Here is an 18451-nt window from a genome sequence, read left to right as displayed (position 1 = left end):
TAATTTTTTTTTTTTATGTCAGGCTTTCTTACAAAGAGATATACCTGTATACAACTTGTACCCAAAAGTCAAGCAAAAACACATCCATCCACAATTTTTCTGGTATTATTTTTAGGCCTTTTTATGCTGTTGTCTAGCCTGAAGCCTGATCAGAAGCTAACAATTCTTTAAGATATCCTAGCTTCCATTTTTTCTTCTAAGGAATGATAGAAAAGAAAAGCACAGGATTTGTGGTCAACCTGGGTTCAAATCCTTCTCCATTATTTCTTTATGGGTTTTTTATGGACTAGTCATTTCAGTTTCTCATTTATAAAATGAGATCAGAGGATATGATCTCTGAGGGATCTTGCACATACTAATCTTTACCATTCCCTCTACTCCTTTTTCTCTTTTTAAAAAAAAAATGTATTTATTTATATTTAATACACATTGCTTTATGAATCATGTTAGGAAAGAAAAATCAGAAAAGGTAAAAAAAAAAAATCAGAAAAAGAAGAGAAAAAAAAAGGCAGAAAAAAAGAAAGTGAACATAGCATGTGTTGATTTGCATTCAGTTTTCTTAGTTCTGTATTCTGGATGCAGATGGTATTTTATGTCCAAAATTCTATTGGGATTGCTTTGGACCACTTAGCACCGTGAAGAACGTAGTCTTTCCTAGTTGATCATCGCATAATCTTGCTGTGTACAATGTATTCCTAGTTCTGGTTGTTTCTATCGTCAGTTTGGGTAAATCTTTCCAGACTTTTCTATAATCAGTGTGTTCATCATTTTTTTTTACAGAACAATAATATTCCATTACTTTCATATACCACAACTTGTTCAGTCATTCCCCAATTGATGGCCATCTAACTCATTTTCTAATTCCTTGTTACCACAAAAAGTTGCTATGAACATTTTTTCACGTGTGGGTCCTTTCCTCTCCTTTATGATTTCCCCTAGAAACAGACACAGTATTGACACAGCTAGGTCAAAGGATATATTTTTAGCTCTTTCAGCATAGTTCCAAATAGCTCTTCAGAATGGTTGGATCAGTTCACAACTCCACCAACAATGCATTCATTATATCCCTGTTTTCCCACATCCCCTCCAACAATTATCATTATCTTTTCCTGTTATCTTAGCCAATCTGAGATGTGTAGTAATACCTCAGTTTTCTCTCAACTCAATAATGATTTAGAGTATTTTTTTCATATGACTAGAAATGGCTTTAACTTCATCATTTGAAAATTGTTCATATCCTTTAACCATTTATCAATGGGTAATGACTTGTACTGTTAAATATGGCACAGTTCTTCATATGTTTTAGAAATGAGTACTTTATCAGAAATACTGGCTGTAAAGATTTTTTCTCAACTTTGTACTTCCTTTTTTTTAAGTAACATGCAAGAAAACACATTTTTAGTTTTTTCTATCAATATGTTATGTTTTAGTAGTGTTATTTCTCATGAAAACTGACCAGCATATCCAAAATAATAAAACAAATCCTTGGTATGTATTGTTCACTGCTAAGGCAACTCCCAAGATGCTCTTTATTTTGTTCTCAACACTAGTCAGGGTCCTTATGAGGCTACTTTGCACATATGTAGCACTTTCTTTGAGTTTGTAGAGGGATCAACACTAGACAAAGGTTGTTACAAACACATTAGCTTTCTACTCCTTGCAATGAGTTTTAAACTCTATTTACCTTGTAGTAGTACTCCAACATAAATTTTGAAAAACCTTTGGGGAAATTATGAAGTTATACTTTTGACAAATTTAATGTTTTCTCCAACTCTTTCAGTTGCAGATTTCCTTGAGTGATCATCATTCAGATATATTTTTTTCTGTGGCATCCTTATTTCTTTTTAATTCTTCCCTTGCACAGTTCTGTAGATACTTGTGGTCACGTTCATTTGGTACTTGGCAAATTGTTTGTAAAATCTTTATAGAAAGAGGACTTGTTACCTTCTCATGAACTGTTTGAGGGTTAGCACTACAGGAGGTAAGCGAGTAGAGGACATGGTGGCAGGCCAAGAGCCGGACTTGCATGGCTTCTACCACCTCTCCTCTGAGACTCATCTTTGTACTTTCCTTTTAATCTTGTTTCTGTTGGTTTTGTTTGGGCCAAACCTTTTTAATTTAATGTAATCAAAGTTGTCCATATTGCCTTTCATAATGTTCTCTAGTTCTTCTCTGGTCATAAATTCCTCTCTTCTCCAAAGATCTGATAGGTAAATTATTCCTTGTTTTCCTAATTTATTTATAGTATCTTCTTTTATGTCCAAATCATGCATCTCTTTTGACCTTATTTTGGTATGAGGTGTGAGAGGTAGGTCTATGTCGAGTTTCTGACACTATATTCCAATTTTCTCAGCAATTTTTGTCAAATAGTGAGTTCTTAGTCCAGAAGCTGTAGTTTGGGGCTTTATCAAATACTATATATTACTATAGACTGTGTTGTATTGTGTGTATCTAACTTTATCCACTGATCACTATTCTTTTTTTTAACTGGTACCAAATGGTTTTGATGACTGCTGCTTTATAATAGTTTTAGGTTTGGTACTGCTAAGTCACTATCCTTTGTACTTTTTCCTCATTAATTCCATTGATAGTATTGACTTATTCTTTCAGATGAATTGGGTTTTTTTTTTTTCCTAGTTCTATAAAATAATTTTTTGGCAGTTTGATTAATATAACACTGAACAAGTAGATCAATTTAGGCAGAATTGTCATTTTTATTATATTAGTTCAGCCTATCATAAGCAATCAAAAATGTCCCAATTGTTTAGATCTGACTTTATTTGTTGTGGATTAATGTTTTGTTCACATAGTTCTTGGGATTGTCTTGGCAGATGGATACCCAAATATTTTATTTTGTCAATGGTTATTTTAAATGGAATTTCTCTAACTCTTGCTTATGGGCTTTGTCAGTAGTATATGGAAATGCTGATGATTTGTGTGGGTTTATTTTATAACCTGCAACTTTGCTAAAACTATTAATTGTTTTCAATAGCTTTTTGGATAATTTTCTAGGATTCTCTAAGAATATCATATCATCTGTATATAGTGATAATTTTATTTCCTCCTTGCCCATTCTAATTCCTTTAATTTTTTTTCTTATTGCTAAAGCTAACATTTCTAATACAATGTTAAATAATAGTGGTGATAATGGGCATCCCTTGTTTCATACAGCTTCTCTCTATTATAAATAATGCTTGGTACTTAATGGATATCGCTTATTATTTTAAAGAAAGCTCTCTTTATCTCTATGCTCTCTAGTGCTTTTAATAGGAATGGGTGCTATTATTTTGTCAAAAGCTCTGCACCTATTGAGATTATCATATGGTTTCTGTTGGATTTGTTACTGACATGGTCAATTATGATAATAGTTTTCCTTATATTGAACCAACCTTGCATTCCTGGTATAAATCCCATATTTAAAATTTCTGCATCAATAATCAGTAGGGAGGTTGGTTCAGTAATTTTCTTTCTCTCTTTTGGCTCTTCCTGGTTTAGATATCAGTACCATATTTGTGTACTCTTTTTCTATTTTATAGATTGACCAACAATACACTATTTTATTATTTACACTATTGTTGAAGGCATTTGTTTTATTTACTAACTAAACTCCTTGAGGGCATTATCTTCAACAAATTTGGATTTCATATTAGGTTAGGGATACTAAGAGATATTATGCCTTATACTTACACTCAAAGATAAAAAATATTTGTGACAAATTTGACTTTAACAGATATCATTTCTTAGCACAGGATCAATGACAAATGAAGAGGTATGCTACAAGTACTGAAGAGTGAGTATTGAAGAAACTGGGAAACAATTCATAAAGATGAAACAAACTGATTTTGAAATGGAGTCAGGACCTAACAAAGACTTGGCTTTTTTCTGGATGCAAGGGGCATTTCCATTAATGCAGAATACATCCCAAGCCCCAGTCACCCACCTTTTTTGCTGAAAATACTGAAAATATTTTTCAGTAAGCTCTCCATGGAGTGTTAGGATTCTTACAAGATACTAAGACAGTGGAACTGATAGAGACAATTATTATCTAATTTAGCATGGTTCAGTATGATTGATCTGATCCTAGAGGGAGATGTTATGGGCCAGAACTTGAAACAAGGTACTAAGTAGAATTGAGGAGACAATAGTTAAATCTAATTTAGCATTGGTTTAATCCTACAAAAAATAATGGTTTCCTAGTGATGTAATGATTGGACTCAGTGCACAGCATATAAGCAAGAAGCTCTCAAGGTCAGACACAGAAGCCCACAAGCCCACTATTGGAAGCAGAGTCAGATTCATATTCATTCCAACTTCCACCTTTGTGCTGGCTGGAGATTGGAGGAAGAGAGGCTAAAGCTGGCAGAGACAAAGAAGAACTCTCGGAACCAAGGAAAGAGATAGGCCTCTAAGAAAGCTAACCGGGTTATTTTGAAGGAGACAATAAAGGATCTGGACTTTAACTTTTGGCTGCATTTGAGGTGATTATTACACTGAGTTGAAACTAAGGCTGCCACCAGAAGCCTCCCAAGAAACCTGCTCCCAGAGAACTTTATGGTTTAGAGAAGAACATTACAATGGAGGATGTACTCAATCTTCTAACCATCTTCTTGTCTTTCTTAGACAAAAAGAAAAAAGAGGAAGCATCCCAGGTGTTTTAAAGCATGACCAAAGACAATGAAACAGGAATGTGGACAATATGAATAGAACAGGATGGACTGATTATAGAAATCCCATAGAAGTACTTAATATGTAAAGTTAGAGGTGTGTGTTCTTCCCCCGACTTCTTTATAAAAGTAAAGGACTATTGATATAAACACTACCCAAAAAGTCAGACTAGATTTTTTTTTATATGTTGGCAAATTTTTCTGAACTGTCTCTCTTCCCCCCACTCCCCATTATAAGGGATAGCTTTCCAGAAGGAAGGATATATTGGGAAATATAGATGACCCAAAAACAAAAGATACCTATAACTTTTTTTAAATTTTCTAAATAGGTATGTGTAAGGAAGTGGTTGTAGAGGGCTTTGAATATCAGCCAAAGAATTGCATGGGCAATGGAAGCCCTTTTAAGTTTTCTGAGCAGAACAGGTAGAAGAATGGCATATACAAAGCAAGTGTTTTAAGAAGATCAATTAGTTAAGAATGAGTTATAAACCAGAGACAGAGAGACCAATAAGATTATCATTGCAATAGTTCTGACTTGAAATAAAGTGGGCTTGGACATGAGTGGGTACAACTTGAAAGCAGCACATAAGACATATTATGAAGGAATGAGTATGATTTGAAACCTGACTGGATGAATGAAAAACAATTTATTAAGCACTTGAAAACGAGATTTATTACTAGAGAAATAAACTTACATGTAGAACCCAGAGTTCCCAGTCCTCACAAAAGTTTGCATATTTATGGAAGTATAACAAAAAGAGGAGAAAACGTCTATTTCTATCCTAAGGAAAGTGATATGGAAAGAGAAAGGCACAGTAAAGACTGGAAAAGAACAAAACTCCCAAAGGGGAAGATCAAAGCTATAGCTAAAGTCACATTCTTTTCCCTTGGAAACCGCTAGACTAGTAAAATAGGAGGGTCCACTTATTTGCAAAGGACCTCAGCTGCACAATCATTTTTCCCAACTGGCACAAAATGGCTGATGTCCAGTCTTGCTTTCCAAGAACACAAAGGGAATCCACCTCAGAGTGCAAATTACAGATTATATCAACTGGGATTAGGGGTGTGCATAGGTAGTTCTATGTGCCTGACACATTCAGGGTCTCCTGCATGCTCTGGGTCCTATATTCCTGGAATATATGGCAACTCAGAAAGACAAATTCAGGGGATCTGTTAGCAGTCCTTAACAAAGCATTCCACTACCCTGGGGATACAAAATCAAAAGCAGAGGCAAATTCTGCCCTCAAAAAGTTAGTGTTCTAATAGAGACACTAAGGGAAAGGGAGAAACTCCTGATTAAACACTAGTTTTGGGGGAAAGATGAGGATTTAATTTTGGACATGTCAAATTGTAAATGATAATTGGATATTTGATAGACTAATGAAGATCCAAGAGCCCACCTCTTAAACAAGAATTCTCTGATACACAAATCCCTTATATGTAAAAATAGCTTATACTATCCTGTGACAGGGCCTTCCAAATTATTCCTTTCTTAACATGTGTCAAACTGTTCTATTTTGTCACTATGGTGGAAAAGAGGAGAAAAGCATTTGTCTAATGCTATCACAAACCCTTTCCTTTTCATTTCTCATAGAAAAGTGTCACATAATAGTTATTAGGTTCCCTAGTTAGAATAATATCATCTGGTACTATTTCATTTTCATTGTGAATTAAACAGGTTTTTGAAGGTTAGAATAGAAACTTAGCCACAATTCATAATATTGTTTCTATGGGGAAATGTGAACTCAGCCAATTTACCAAGAACTTTTAGAACACATAATTTTCAAGTTGCCTGTACTTCTTTGTACATCCATCAAAATAGACACCTGCAGTACTTAGTGCCACAAAATTAACATTTGTTTGATTAGCAAGCATACCGTACTCTTGATTAGTGTGCTTTAAAAAACTGTTTTGTGGTCTAATTTGGTTCCCCTCAAAGCACATCTGTCCCAAACAATGCTAGAGCAATTTTAGTTATAAATAGATCTCTCAATCCAATAAATATTTATTGAGCCTAATATAGCATGTTCCAAAAGGGCCAATTTTTTTAAAGCATTAAGATTTTGGGGACACCTTATATTTGCAAGTCATTGTACAGAAAAAAGGTGAAAAATGACAGGAGTCTCAGCCTCCAAGAGGTTTGTAATATATACACACACAAGTATGTGATAAGAATAAAGGAGAGTTCTTGACAAAATGCTCTAGAAAAATGTATATAAATCATAAGGGTGGAAACATGGGAATCAGGGTATTGGAAGGGAGAGAATTATTTAACAGGCAAGAGATAAGGACAGAATGCTAGGCCTGGGATTCAGACAAATTGAGGAGGGATGGGGGAGGAATCTTGCAGGGAAGATAAGCTACTAAGGTTTCCTTTAGTTGGAAGCTGAAAAGTTGGAAAGAAGCTTAGGAAGACTATCAGCTACTTAATGAGAATTTAAGCATTTATTTGGTACCCGCTGCAGAGTTCAGTCCTGGACATACAAAGAAATGGCAAAAACTTGGCGCCTATCCTCAGGTCAACAAGCATTTATTAACAACCATAAGCTCCTACTAATTGAAGAAAAGCAAAAACTCGGTGCCAGCCTCAGGTCAACAAGCATTTATTAAGCCCCTACTAATGCAAGGAGGCAAAAACTCAGGGCCAACCTCAAGTCAATATTCATTAAGCTTCTCATGCAGAGAAAGGCACAAACTCGATGCCAATCTTCAAATCAACAAATATTAAGCTCCTACTGATGCAAAGAAAGGCAAAAACTAGGCGCCAGTCTCAGATCAACAAGGTTTGTTAAGCTCCTACTAAGGCACAAACTCGATGCCAATCTTCAAATCAACAAATATTAAGCTCCTACTGATGCAAAGAAAGGCAAAAACTAGGTCTCAGATCAACAAGGTTTGTTAAGCTCCTACTAATGCAGACAAAGGCACAAACTCGATGCCTATCTTCAAATCAACAAATATTAAGCTCCTACTGATGCAAAGAAAGGCAAAAACTAGGTCTCAGATCAACAAGGTTTGTTAAGCTCCTACTAATGCAGACAAAGGCACAAACTCGATGCCCGACGCGGGGCAACAAGCATTTCCCAAGCTCCGTGGGAGCGGCCGGGCTGGGTAAATTCGGGGTACCAAGGGTGGCTAGCAGTTGCTCACAAACCCCCTGTCTAACGGGAACAAGCGAGACCCACACAGCGCGCCCTGCAGCCCGTCTTAGAGGGAAGGGGTCCACGAGGGAAGCATCGAGAAGGGCTTCTCTGGGACCCTCGCATTCCAAAAGAGCTCACTACATTAAAAAAAAAAAAAAAAAAAAAAAAGTCTATGCAAATGAGATCTATTTGATGCAAATAGCAGCTCACGGAAGAGGGGAGGTACAAAAGGGGAGGGGGTGGACGCGCGCCTAAGGTAGGATTTGGGCCGAAGGAAATCAGGCTATGGAAAGAGCAATCAATAATAAGCACAATAATAGCGCTTCACAACGATCTTCTCCCAATACTCGAGACGTATCGATAATCAAACTGAAAGTTAAGACTGCAAGCGACCCACGAAGTCACCCTTCCCGCCCCCCCCCCCCCCCCACACACACACACAAGAAAGGAGTCGCTTTCTCCTCCCCCCACTCGGAAGCCCAGTCGCGGCTGCCACATTTTCTCCCGGTTCTGGAGGGGCCTGAGGCCTGCGGGCACGCAGGTGGGAGGGGTCGCCTCATGCTCTCGCCGTGCCCCGCGGCGCAAGCCCAGGGCGCGGGGAACATGCGGAGCGGGGTACGCAGCCCCGGAGCTGGCGGCGGGCGGCCGTTAGAACCGTTACTCACCATTCCCAGCCGTGCCCAGAAGGGTCTGGCGGAGGACCGAATGGAACAGCATCGGGGACGGCGGGAAGCGGGCAGCGAACACAACAGACCTGCAAGCAGTCCGAGCCGTGGAACCCCCGCGCCCACTCCCCCGTCCCCAGCCCATTTATGCCGGCTAACTCCCGCCACCGCCGGGCAGGGCCCACAAACTCCGCGCCAAACTGACGCAGAGCCCGCTGATTGGCTCCCGCTGTCCCATCGCCCAAGCGCAAGCCACGCCTGCCTCGAGATCTCCACCTCTTTCTCGTCCACCCCTCCTTCGCTTAGGGAGAAAGCCTCAGGGCGATTGGTTATTGGCTGCGCTTGCGCCTGCGCGGAGGGGAACGAAGAAGACCTGAACGGCAGACTACTAAGAACGCATGCGCGTTATTAGCTGGCGGAGAGCCGGGCTAAGGGGGAAGAAAACACGCGAGAACAAATTGGAGGGAGATGGTTGCGCTGCGGCGGAGTTTTCAGTCCTAAATAGGTTGGTCTGGTCCCTGTAAAGAGCCCTATGGCGTCAAATTCGACCAAGTCTTTCTTGGCGGACGCCGGCTACGGCGAACAGGAACTGGATGCGAACTCAGCCCTCATGGAACTGGATAAAGGTATCACGGGAGCTGATCGCGTCAAAATGGGGTGGTGAGGGGGGGGGAGGGGGGAAAGAAATGGCGCCACCCGCTGGTCGAGGCCTCGAGACCGCCGCGGTGGCGCATGCGCGGCAGACTTGGAGGTGGGGTAGTCTTTTTGCCTGGGAAGCCGGAGTGGTACCATTCACGCTTCCTGCGGGTTGCGGTTGGAGTCATCTCGGAGAGTGGGGGAGGGGGGGGGGGATGAACTTCTTGCAAAAACGTACGTAGGTGGGGAGAAGAAACGCCGCGTGGTAACCGGGGTTTGAAGTCCTAGACGTACGCGCCAGCCACTCACCTGCTAGGACAGCTTTCATTCTCCCAGAGTCGGGCTAGTTTAATAAAAAGCTACGGTTATTTGTGAGTGTGCCCCTTTTATAAGCCAAGTCCTCCAAAGCGCTCAGCCTCGCCTCTAGTGTGTAACGGCGCAGCCGTGTCCGACTCGGGAAATCTCATTTGGGGTTTTCTGAGCAGAGGTGCCGCCTGCAGCTGTGTGCCGTTTTCTCCCCCACCTCATTTTAAGAGGCGCGAGTCGGGGCACACGGGGGCAAAGGACTCGCCCAGGGTCTCACGGCTAGCGGACGTCCGCCTGCATCCATCCGCTGCACCACCCGCTTCCCCCGGCGTTGGCTAACCAGCTGAGGTTTCTGCACTTTAACGGGCTTGGGTTTGTATCTTGAATACCGTCGGGGATTTGCAGGAGGTTTCGTTCCGGCTTTTAACTCGCTGTGAGAGAAAAGTAGAGTAGATGTTTTTCTATTTCCGAAATCGAGAGTGCTTTTGTTCCCCTGCTCTGGGAACTTGGGTGGTTTTTAAGAATTGTAAGTCGTTCAAAAGATGTGAATAGGTATTCTTCAGATGAAGAAGTCAAAGCCATCTTTGATTTCATAGTCATGAAAAAAGTGCTCAGAATCACTCTTGATTAGAGAAATGCAAATTGAAACCACTCTGAAGTACCACCTCACACCTCTGCTAAGGCGGGAAAAGCCTCGTGTGTTGTTGGTGGAGTTGTGACCTGATGAGCCGCTCAGCCTGGTACTGTGCCCGAAGAGCTCTCGATGGCTCCCTTTTGCCTCTAATAATTCTTTTAATATTTAAAGCCCTCCACACTCTGGCTCTAGCCAGTCCAGTCAGTTGTTCGCCAGGCACTGTAAAAGTCTGGACTCATGCACCTTAAAGGGGTGTGGGATTTGCAGAATATAGAAAAAATAATCTCTGAGGAAAGGCTTCCTGCACAAGAGAAGCTCAGCAGAGTTGCAAGAGAGAGAGAGTCCCAGGAATAAGAAAGCACCATTGGTGCAGTCTGGTGATGGAGTATCCCCTGTAAGAAGAGACAGGTGCCCCCGGATGGCAGAGCTAGGAGGCAGTGAGAAGGTGTAAGAAATTTCGGAAAGTTCTTTAAGAGCCCAACAACGAATTTTATATTTGATCCTGGAGAGAGCCACTGTTGTTGCTTGACTAGGGGAGGATGTGGTCCAGGCCTTCAGAAAGGCAGATTTGATAGCTAGTGAAGGATGGACCAGAGGAGGAGAGAGTGGAGGCAGGGAGACCAGTGAGAAGTACCTGCTGTAGGGAGGTGGTAGTGTCAGAGGAGAGAGAAATATTATTTAGGTAGAAAAGATAGGGGGGTACAAGTACGGCTGGATAAGTAGATTTGAGCATTGTTGACAGAGATAGCAAAGGAATCCATAGGAGCTGAAGAAATCACTGATTGAATTACTTTGGGGGACATAGGTTCTGTCTAGACTAAAAATCTAGGGTACCCTCACAATTAGTAGGTAAGAGTTGGATGGAAATCCAGCAAAGAAGACTAATGAGCAAATTGTAGGTAAAAAGACCTACATTTGCTTTCTGCTTTGAATTCTGCTAAAGATCTTTTCTAGCAAAATGTGATCCTAGAAAAGTCAGCCTCTCTCAGTCTCAGTTTCCTCATCTGTAAAAATCTATGCCACACTGTTGTAAAATGAGGTAATATGTTTAAAGCACTGATTATTACTAAAGGATATCAAGCTTTGAGAAACAACTTTACATCCCTAATGTGCCTGAGTTCAGCATCTATCAAACATCGAATATTCATTAAATGCCAGACACTTTGCTAACACTGAGAATATGAGAGGTAAAAAACAAAGCAGTTACTACTCCCTCATTCTTTTGAAAACTATTTATAAACAATTAAGTTGGAAGTAATTGAGTGGGCTGGGAATGGGGAAAGCCTGTAACAAATAGCTGCAGGATCCCCAATTGATAAATGATCAAAGGATATGAACAGACAGTTTTCATATGAAGAAATTAAATCCATCTATAGTCAAATACAAATGCTCTAAATCAGTATGGATTAGAGAAATACAAATTAAAACAACTCAGAGATACTATCTCATTGCTTCTCAGACTGGCTAAGATGACAGAAAAAGATAACGATAAATGTTGGAGGGGATGTAGGAAAACTGGGACACTAATACATTTTTGGTGGAACTGTGAATGGATCCAGTCATTCTGGAGAACAATCTGGAACTGTGCTCAAAGAGCTGTCAAACTGCTATAAGCTTTTGATCTAGCAACGCCACTACTGATGCTGTGTCCCAAAGAGATCATTAAAAAAAAGGAAAAACCCACATGTATGAAAATATTTATGTCTGTTCTTTTTATGGGGTCAGAGAATTGAAAAATGAGTAGAATGCCCATTAGTTGGGGAATGGCTAAATAAAAACTATGGTATGTGGAAGTAATGGAATATTATTGTTCTATAAAAAATGATAAGCTGATTTTAGAAAGGCCTAGAAAGATTTACACAAACTGAAGCTGAGTGAAACAAGCAGAACCAGGAATACATTGTACATAATAACAGCAAGAACGTGTAATGATCAACTATGATAGACTTGGTTCTTTTCAGCATTTCAGTGATCCAGGGCAATCCCAATAAACTTTGGATGGAAAATGCCATCATGCTATGTTCACTTTTTTCTTTCTTCTGATGTTTTTTCTTCTCGTGGTTTGTCCCTTTTGATCTAATTTTTCTTTTCCAACATGATCATAAGGAGATAACATGGAAAGTGAATGTACATGTATAATCTTCCCCAAAAAGTTGTTTTACATGTAAATAGGGAAAAGAAAAAGGAAAAAGAAAAAGATCTAGGTCTTTTCTAGATATCAAAAGTGGATCTTCAGTCTGTATGATGGGTCATTCTGCTTAAGATTGATTATTTCAGCCAGATATGAGTTCATAAAAGACAACTACCTTAGATCAAAAATGAATTTTTAAAAATACACAATAATACATTACTTTACTATGGCTAAAGAAAACAAAAAAAGAGCTCTTACAAAATTGGTGAAGTCTATGAATGAGGATTTTCCAAAGGTGACAAGATCTTTAAAAAAAAAAAAAAAAAAAGACATTAAAATAAAATTATTCAGAAATTTACCAAAAAGTAAAACACCATATACCTGCAGGAATATTTCTTCTCCATACTTTTAGGTATTTTTAGCTCTATTAGGACTTTTTATTTATGACCACTTTTGGTTTTCACCCGTGCTACTTAGCTAAGGCCATTTGTAAAGGGGAAGTAAAAATAACCTTAAGGTACAGGTGGAGCTTCTCACATCATCTTTCCAGCCTTTGCTTCCTTTGTCTTTTGCCTTCCTTTCTGGTTCATTGTCACTCCAGCTTGATTTGTAATTAAAGCATGGGCAGAAATCCAGCTGGCTGCTACTATAACACTCATTATGCCATCCTCCTTCCTTATCCCCATTTTGGTCAGTTATTACTATATAGTACCCTTGAGGGAGATCTCTCTTTACTCCCACTCCTAATTCTTTTATCTTTTTCAGAACCTGTCTCCACTACTGACTCCTCATCCTACCACTTCTAAATCAACCGTTTTAGGATCATAGACTGGAAGCTAGAAACAATGCTAGAAATCGTGTTACCACTCCTTTTTACAGATCTGGGAACTTATTCTAGAAAGGTGGTTTTTCAAGGTCATACAAGTATTATGTACTTGAGTGGACCACCCTCTCCCCTTATTTGCCCTTTTCACACATCAATCATATCTCAAACTTTTGTCTGGGAATGAATTGGGGGAAAGGAAGAGAACTTAAGTATATTTCTTAAACACCATTTATTAGGATGCTTTGTGAAAAACTCCCAGATTCATTGTGAGATAAATAAATGTGGACCTAATAAATGTTAGGAACTTTACTAACAATTAAAATGCTATTTTGGGAGGGAATGAGTTTTAAGCATACAAGTTACTAAGACTAACTAGGATGTAAATTGGATGATAATAGCTGTGTACCCTAAATTATCCTTAAGAAGAGGCAACTAATAAAATTTCTAAATAGTTTTGTTATTACAGAATAAGTTATTTCCTTTCTCTCAATCTTAATTTCCTCATCTATAAAATGAGCACAGCTATCCTTCCCCACAGTATTTCATAACTCATGGGATCCTCATGAGGAAAGCACTTTGTAAACTTTAAGCAGTTATATAAATGTGATACTTGGTACATGGGTAACAGCACATGTAATTGTCCTGATTAGGGTTTCTAGGTCACATAATTTTTGGTTCAAAATCACAAGAGACTATTCTTTATCCAGTAATATTGAGTAGTATTAAGAGGAAACGTCTGAATAAGGCATTATTGAAAATAGCCCTAGAAAACAATTCTTAAAAAATTTTACTTTAGTAGCTTCCTCTTGTAAATAATATTACCTAAGATGTTTCCAAATAATTCTCATTGACAGATTTTTTTCAAGAAGATTTTAGAATGTTTTTTCATTTAAATATTCATGGTGATTTAAGCCCTCTGCTTTACAGTACAGGTTATTAATATATTGTTATAGCTATTAGTATCTTAATGTACATTTAATAATATTCAAACCCTTTGGGAGTTTGTATTTGAAAAGTACTTTTAACATTGCAATGTATATACATTCCCTATTGTTGCTTTTAATAGGGCTAAGATCTGGCAAACTTGGAGAACAGTGTGAAGCAGTTGTACGCTTTCCTAGACTCTTTCAGAAGTATCCATTCCCTATTCTCATCAACTCTGCATTTCTAAAGCTGGCTGATGTATTCAGAGTGGGGTAAGTCTAATATGTCCTTTCTAAAGATCAATGTTCTAAAGTTATTTGTTTTAGTTTGGAAGTAGACTTTTTTCCCTCTATCTTGGATTCTCTTGCTAGAGTTTCTATTATTTGATTTACTTTTTCTTTTTTTTTTTTTTTTTTTTTTCTGACTTACTCTCAGGTTCTGTTATCATCTTCTTGCACAGGGGTCCTCAAACTACAGCCCGCAGGCCAGATGCGGCAGCTGAGGACATTTATCCCCCTCACCCAGGGCTATGAAGTTTTCTTTATTTAAAGACCCACAAAACAAAGTTTTTGTTTTTACTATAGTCCGGCTCTGCAACAGTCTGAGGGATAGTGAACTGGCCCTCTATTTAAAAAGTTTGAGGACCCCTGTATCTTGTGGGTGACTTCCACATCTACATATTTTGCCTTTATCTTTCTTCAGAGTTCTGCCATTGATCATTGAAAGGCAGGATGGTGTAAAGGCCCAGAAGGTCTGGTTCAGATTTGCCTCATTCACTAGATGTGTAAATTATTTCTTAGATTCATTTTCTTTTCCAGGAAAATGGGGATAGTCATAACTGTGATACTTATCTCTTTAGGTTGTTTTGATGGTGAAATGAGGGGTGTGTGTGTGTGTATAATATTTTGAAAAACTGCAATTTGTAAATGTCATTTATTATTATGATATTCCATTTCCTCCCATCAGCCTTTGTATAGGCTTTCCTCTATGCTGAAATGTTCTCCATTCACTCCCCTGCCTCTTGAAACCTCTAGTTTCCATCAAAACTCAGTTTGGGTCATTTCATACATAGAATTTTTTTTTCCAATTTTTTTTTTTTTGGTTCCTCTACCTTCAGTACTTTTTTTACTTATATTATTTTGTATTTTCTTAGCTGTGTGCATATTGTTCTTTCCAGAAGTATACAAAAATTTTAAGGCTAAGTAACTAAATATATAAGTAACTAAAATATACTAAGTAAAAGTAACTAAAAATACTAGATGCTGAATGAATGCCTCCTAAATTGAATTAAACCAGCCTTCCACTCCATCTCTTCATAATAGATATTTTTACTTTATTCACATAATGTTAAAATAATCAAAAAATACAGAGCTGTTAACCACGTCATTGTGAGTGCTATCAGAATTTTCCTTCTAAGTAAAATATAAAGCATGAGAGATAGCATAAACTTAAAATTCATATACATAATCAAAGTCTGTATCCATCTATTAAAAAACAATAAAAGCAAATACATAAATCAACTCTAAACAGTTACCAAAGAAGTTACTTCTCAGATTTAAAACAAAACAAAAACAAAAAAAGACCAAAATAGTCATTTATAGAATTTGAAAGGAATTCAGTCCAGCCCATAACCAAACCTGAGAAATAGTCATCTAATGTTTGTTTTAAGTTATCCAATGAGGAGGAATTCTCTGCTTCCTTATATTAGGATTATGACTTTTTTTTTTTTAATTTTCCAAGTGTAAGACATGAAATTTACTGTTATTAAATTTCATTCATACTGTTATTAAAATTCATTCATAGATTCACAGATCAGAATTGAAATCAGAATCCTTTTCCTACTTATTGACTGAAAACTTTTTACTACCGTTTCACACTTCTGCTTTTATACCCTACAATAGGTGTAAATGTTCCGTGCATATAGGTTATAGAAGAGCTCTTAATACTAATACTCTTGCCTATCAGATCTTTTGGGATCTCAGCTCTGTCATCCAGTCTTCTGTGTGAGCTGCAGACGAATGTGCCATCTATTCCTTTATCTAAGTCATTGAGAAAAATGCTTTAAAAAAAAAAAAGCATAGTATAAAGCACAGATCCTTGGAGCATTTTGGCTCCAGCCATATTAGCTTCTGTTCATACAGAACAGAATCTCTTCCTTGTAAACTTTTCCCCTCCTATCAGTTTTCTAGACCATCTTGTTTGATCTAACCCTTGCTCCCTTTACTCTCTTCTTTGTAATCCACCTTTTTTATATGCTTTTTTTTTTTTGCATGCCCCTATAAAATGTATCAGTTCCTAGAGTGTAGTTTTTGTCTTTGTGTTACTAACAAGAGTTCCTTATATGTAGTAGTAGTTGCTTGCTTAATGTTTATTGACATTTTTAAATTGCACTCCACTAAGTTTAATCTAGAATTAAAGTAGCTTCTAAAATCACATTAGTGACTAGTATCAGAATTGAAATCAGAATCCGTTTCCTACTTATTAACTGAAAACTTTTTACTACTGTTTCACACTTCTGCTTTTATACCCTACAATAGGTGTAAATGTTCCATGAATATTGGTTATAGAAGAGCTCTTAATGTATTATAAAAATCCACATATTCATAAACTCTGTTCAATGACTTTGTAAATTTTAGCCATCTGAAAAGCTAATATGCTACCTTTAGTAAACATGCCTTCTCTTCTTCCTTTCCTATCATACTTTACTTTGAAGAAAAAAATTTGTCACAGAAATAACCTGAGGAGGTGTGAGAATGATTGGACAGTCACCTTTTTTATTGTTTACGTGTGTGTGTGTGTGTGTGTGTGTGTGTGTATCTGTATGTGGGGGGTGGGCGTTATATGTTATATGTGTATATGTGGAGTAAGTGTTAGAAAGGTATTGAAAGTAAATTTGGAGGGAGGCTATAACTCCATCTTGTTCTGTATCAGCCATTTTTCTGATTTTAATTTTGCGTATTAATCCCTGATGAACTGAAACAACCAACTGCAGCAATTGTGTCTTTCAGTGTCTTCTCTCTTGTTCTTATCAGAACAAAACGACTTCATAGCTGAAGCTGGAGGACTCTGGAGTCCTTGAAATGTCCTCCTCCCTTGTCGGCCTGATGAGCAGTTCTCTTGATAAAGTGAAATGAGTTATACCAAGAAAATGAACACTTTTATCTATTTACTGCAACAAATGATATATATTTTCCTTTAGCAAGTGTTCTTGTTTTCTTTGTATGGCCATTTACGCTTTGTTGGATAGCCATGTTGCTGTTTTCCATGTTTCTTATGTATAAATATTGTTAGGTGAATTGTAAATTGTGCATTCCCCATTCACTGCTGGTGGAGAGTGACACACTTGGTATAATAAAACTTTTTTCCTGATTTAGTCTGGCTTATTGGCCTTAGCTAGTCGAATTGATGAGAAAAATCATGCTACAAAGGAAATAAGTGGGTCACTGTTATTACTTCATATTCATTTTCCTTAAATGATGAGTCCAACCAGTAGGTTAAAAATAGAGAATTGAGTGATTATGGATTGATCCTTGTCATTACTATTTTAAGCAGATAGAATGTTTTCTTTTCTTTTTTCCTTTTTTAGAAACAATTTCCTAAGGCTGTGTGTGCTTAAAGTTACTCAACAAAGTGAAAAGCATTTGGAGAAAATTCTGAATGTGGATGAGTTTGTGAAGAGGATCTTCTCCGTGATTCATAGCAATGATCCTGTGGCAAGAGCTATTACACTCCGGTATGATAATTTCACTTGGCATCTAATATGATTCACAAAATTAAATTCTTTAGGAAACTAGAATATTATTTGTTTGTAGGTTTTAGGGATTTCTTTTTGTAACATTAAAGCTCAAATAATGAAGAAGATAAACTAATAATCTGTCACTCCTAGTACTTGGGATTTATATCCTATGATATAATTTTTATCTAAATAGTAGCATAAGATGGATATGTGATCTAAAAATATATATATATATATATGTATTTTAAATTCTGATTAAAGTTTACCTTCTTTTACACTCAGTAGATGATGATTTTTGAAGTCAGATAATGATTAAGTCTGCATTTTTTAAATTATTTATACCAAAAGGTAACAGCCAACTTCTGGGAAAAAAATTTTGTTTAAATTTTTTTATTCTAACCTTAACAAACACTAAGATAAAAGGATATTTCCATATCCATAGTAGAAAAGAAAATGAGGGTTGTATAAAAAATAGTAGCTATTTTGTACAGCTTTTCTTTTTAACTATATAAAATAAACTCAATATATATCTTCTTTATATTTTCAAATCTTATAATATTCTGAAGATATAAAGAATATTTTTATATAATGGTGGTGTGGTAGAAAGTGAGGTTTACTTTTTAAAAATAACAGATCATTGTAATATTCTTCTCTAAAATGTAAAGTTTTCTGGGAGCAAGTTTCTTGGGGGGGACTTCTGGAGGCAGCCTTAGTTTCAGTTCAGTTCAATATAATTACCCCAAATGCAGCCAGGAGTTAAAATCCAAATCCTTTATTGTCTCCTTC

The 18451-nt window shown here is 37.5% G+C and overlaps 2 protein-coding genes and 1 pseudogene across 4 annotated transcripts in view; 1 reads left to right on the top strand and 2 right to left on the bottom strand.

Annotated features, from left to right (window-relative positions):
- The window catches only part of DTL (denticleless E3 ubiquitin protein ligase homolog), a 46735-nt gene extending 37998 nt beyond the window's left edge, over nucleotides 1–8737 (bottom strand). For all 3 annotated transcript variants that reach the window (XM_031937330.1, XM_031937332.1, XM_031937331.1), the window contains exon 1: nucleotides 8473–8737. In XM_031937330.1, the coding sequence (XP_031793190.1) occupies nucleotides 8473–8617 (145 nt within the window). In that variant the 5' untranslated portion in view covers nucleotides 8618–8737. The remainder of the gene's footprint in view (nucleotides 1–8472) is intronic.
- Nucleotides 1410–2158, bottom strand: LOC100931053 (annotated as a pseudogene).
- Nucleotides 8738–8841: 104 nt separating the features above from the next.
- The window catches only part of INTS7 (integrator complex subunit 7), a 67493-nt gene continuing 57883 nt past the window's right edge, over nucleotides 8842–18451 (top strand). Inside the window, exons 1-3 of the mRNA XM_003767682.4 lie at nucleotides 8842–9098; nucleotides 14072–14201; nucleotides 17516–17662. Coding sequence (XP_003767730.1) covers nucleotides 9005–9098; nucleotides 14072–14201; nucleotides 17516–17662 — 371 coding nt within the window. The 5' untranslated portion in view covers nucleotides 8842–9004. The remainder of the gene's footprint in view (nucleotides 9099–14071; nucleotides 14202–17515; nucleotides 17663–18451) is intronic.

This window comes from Sarcophilus harrisii, chromosome 4, assembly GCF_902635505.1.
Source record: "Sarcophilus harrisii chromosome 4, mSarHar1.11, whole genome shotgun sequence".
Lineage (NCBI taxonomy): Eukaryota > Metazoa > Chordata > Mammalia > Dasyuromorphia > Dasyuridae > Sarcophilus > Sarcophilus harrisii.
The sequence above is the reverse complement of the archived record's forward strand: the minus strand, read 5'-3'. Positions and strand labels throughout refer to the sequence as shown.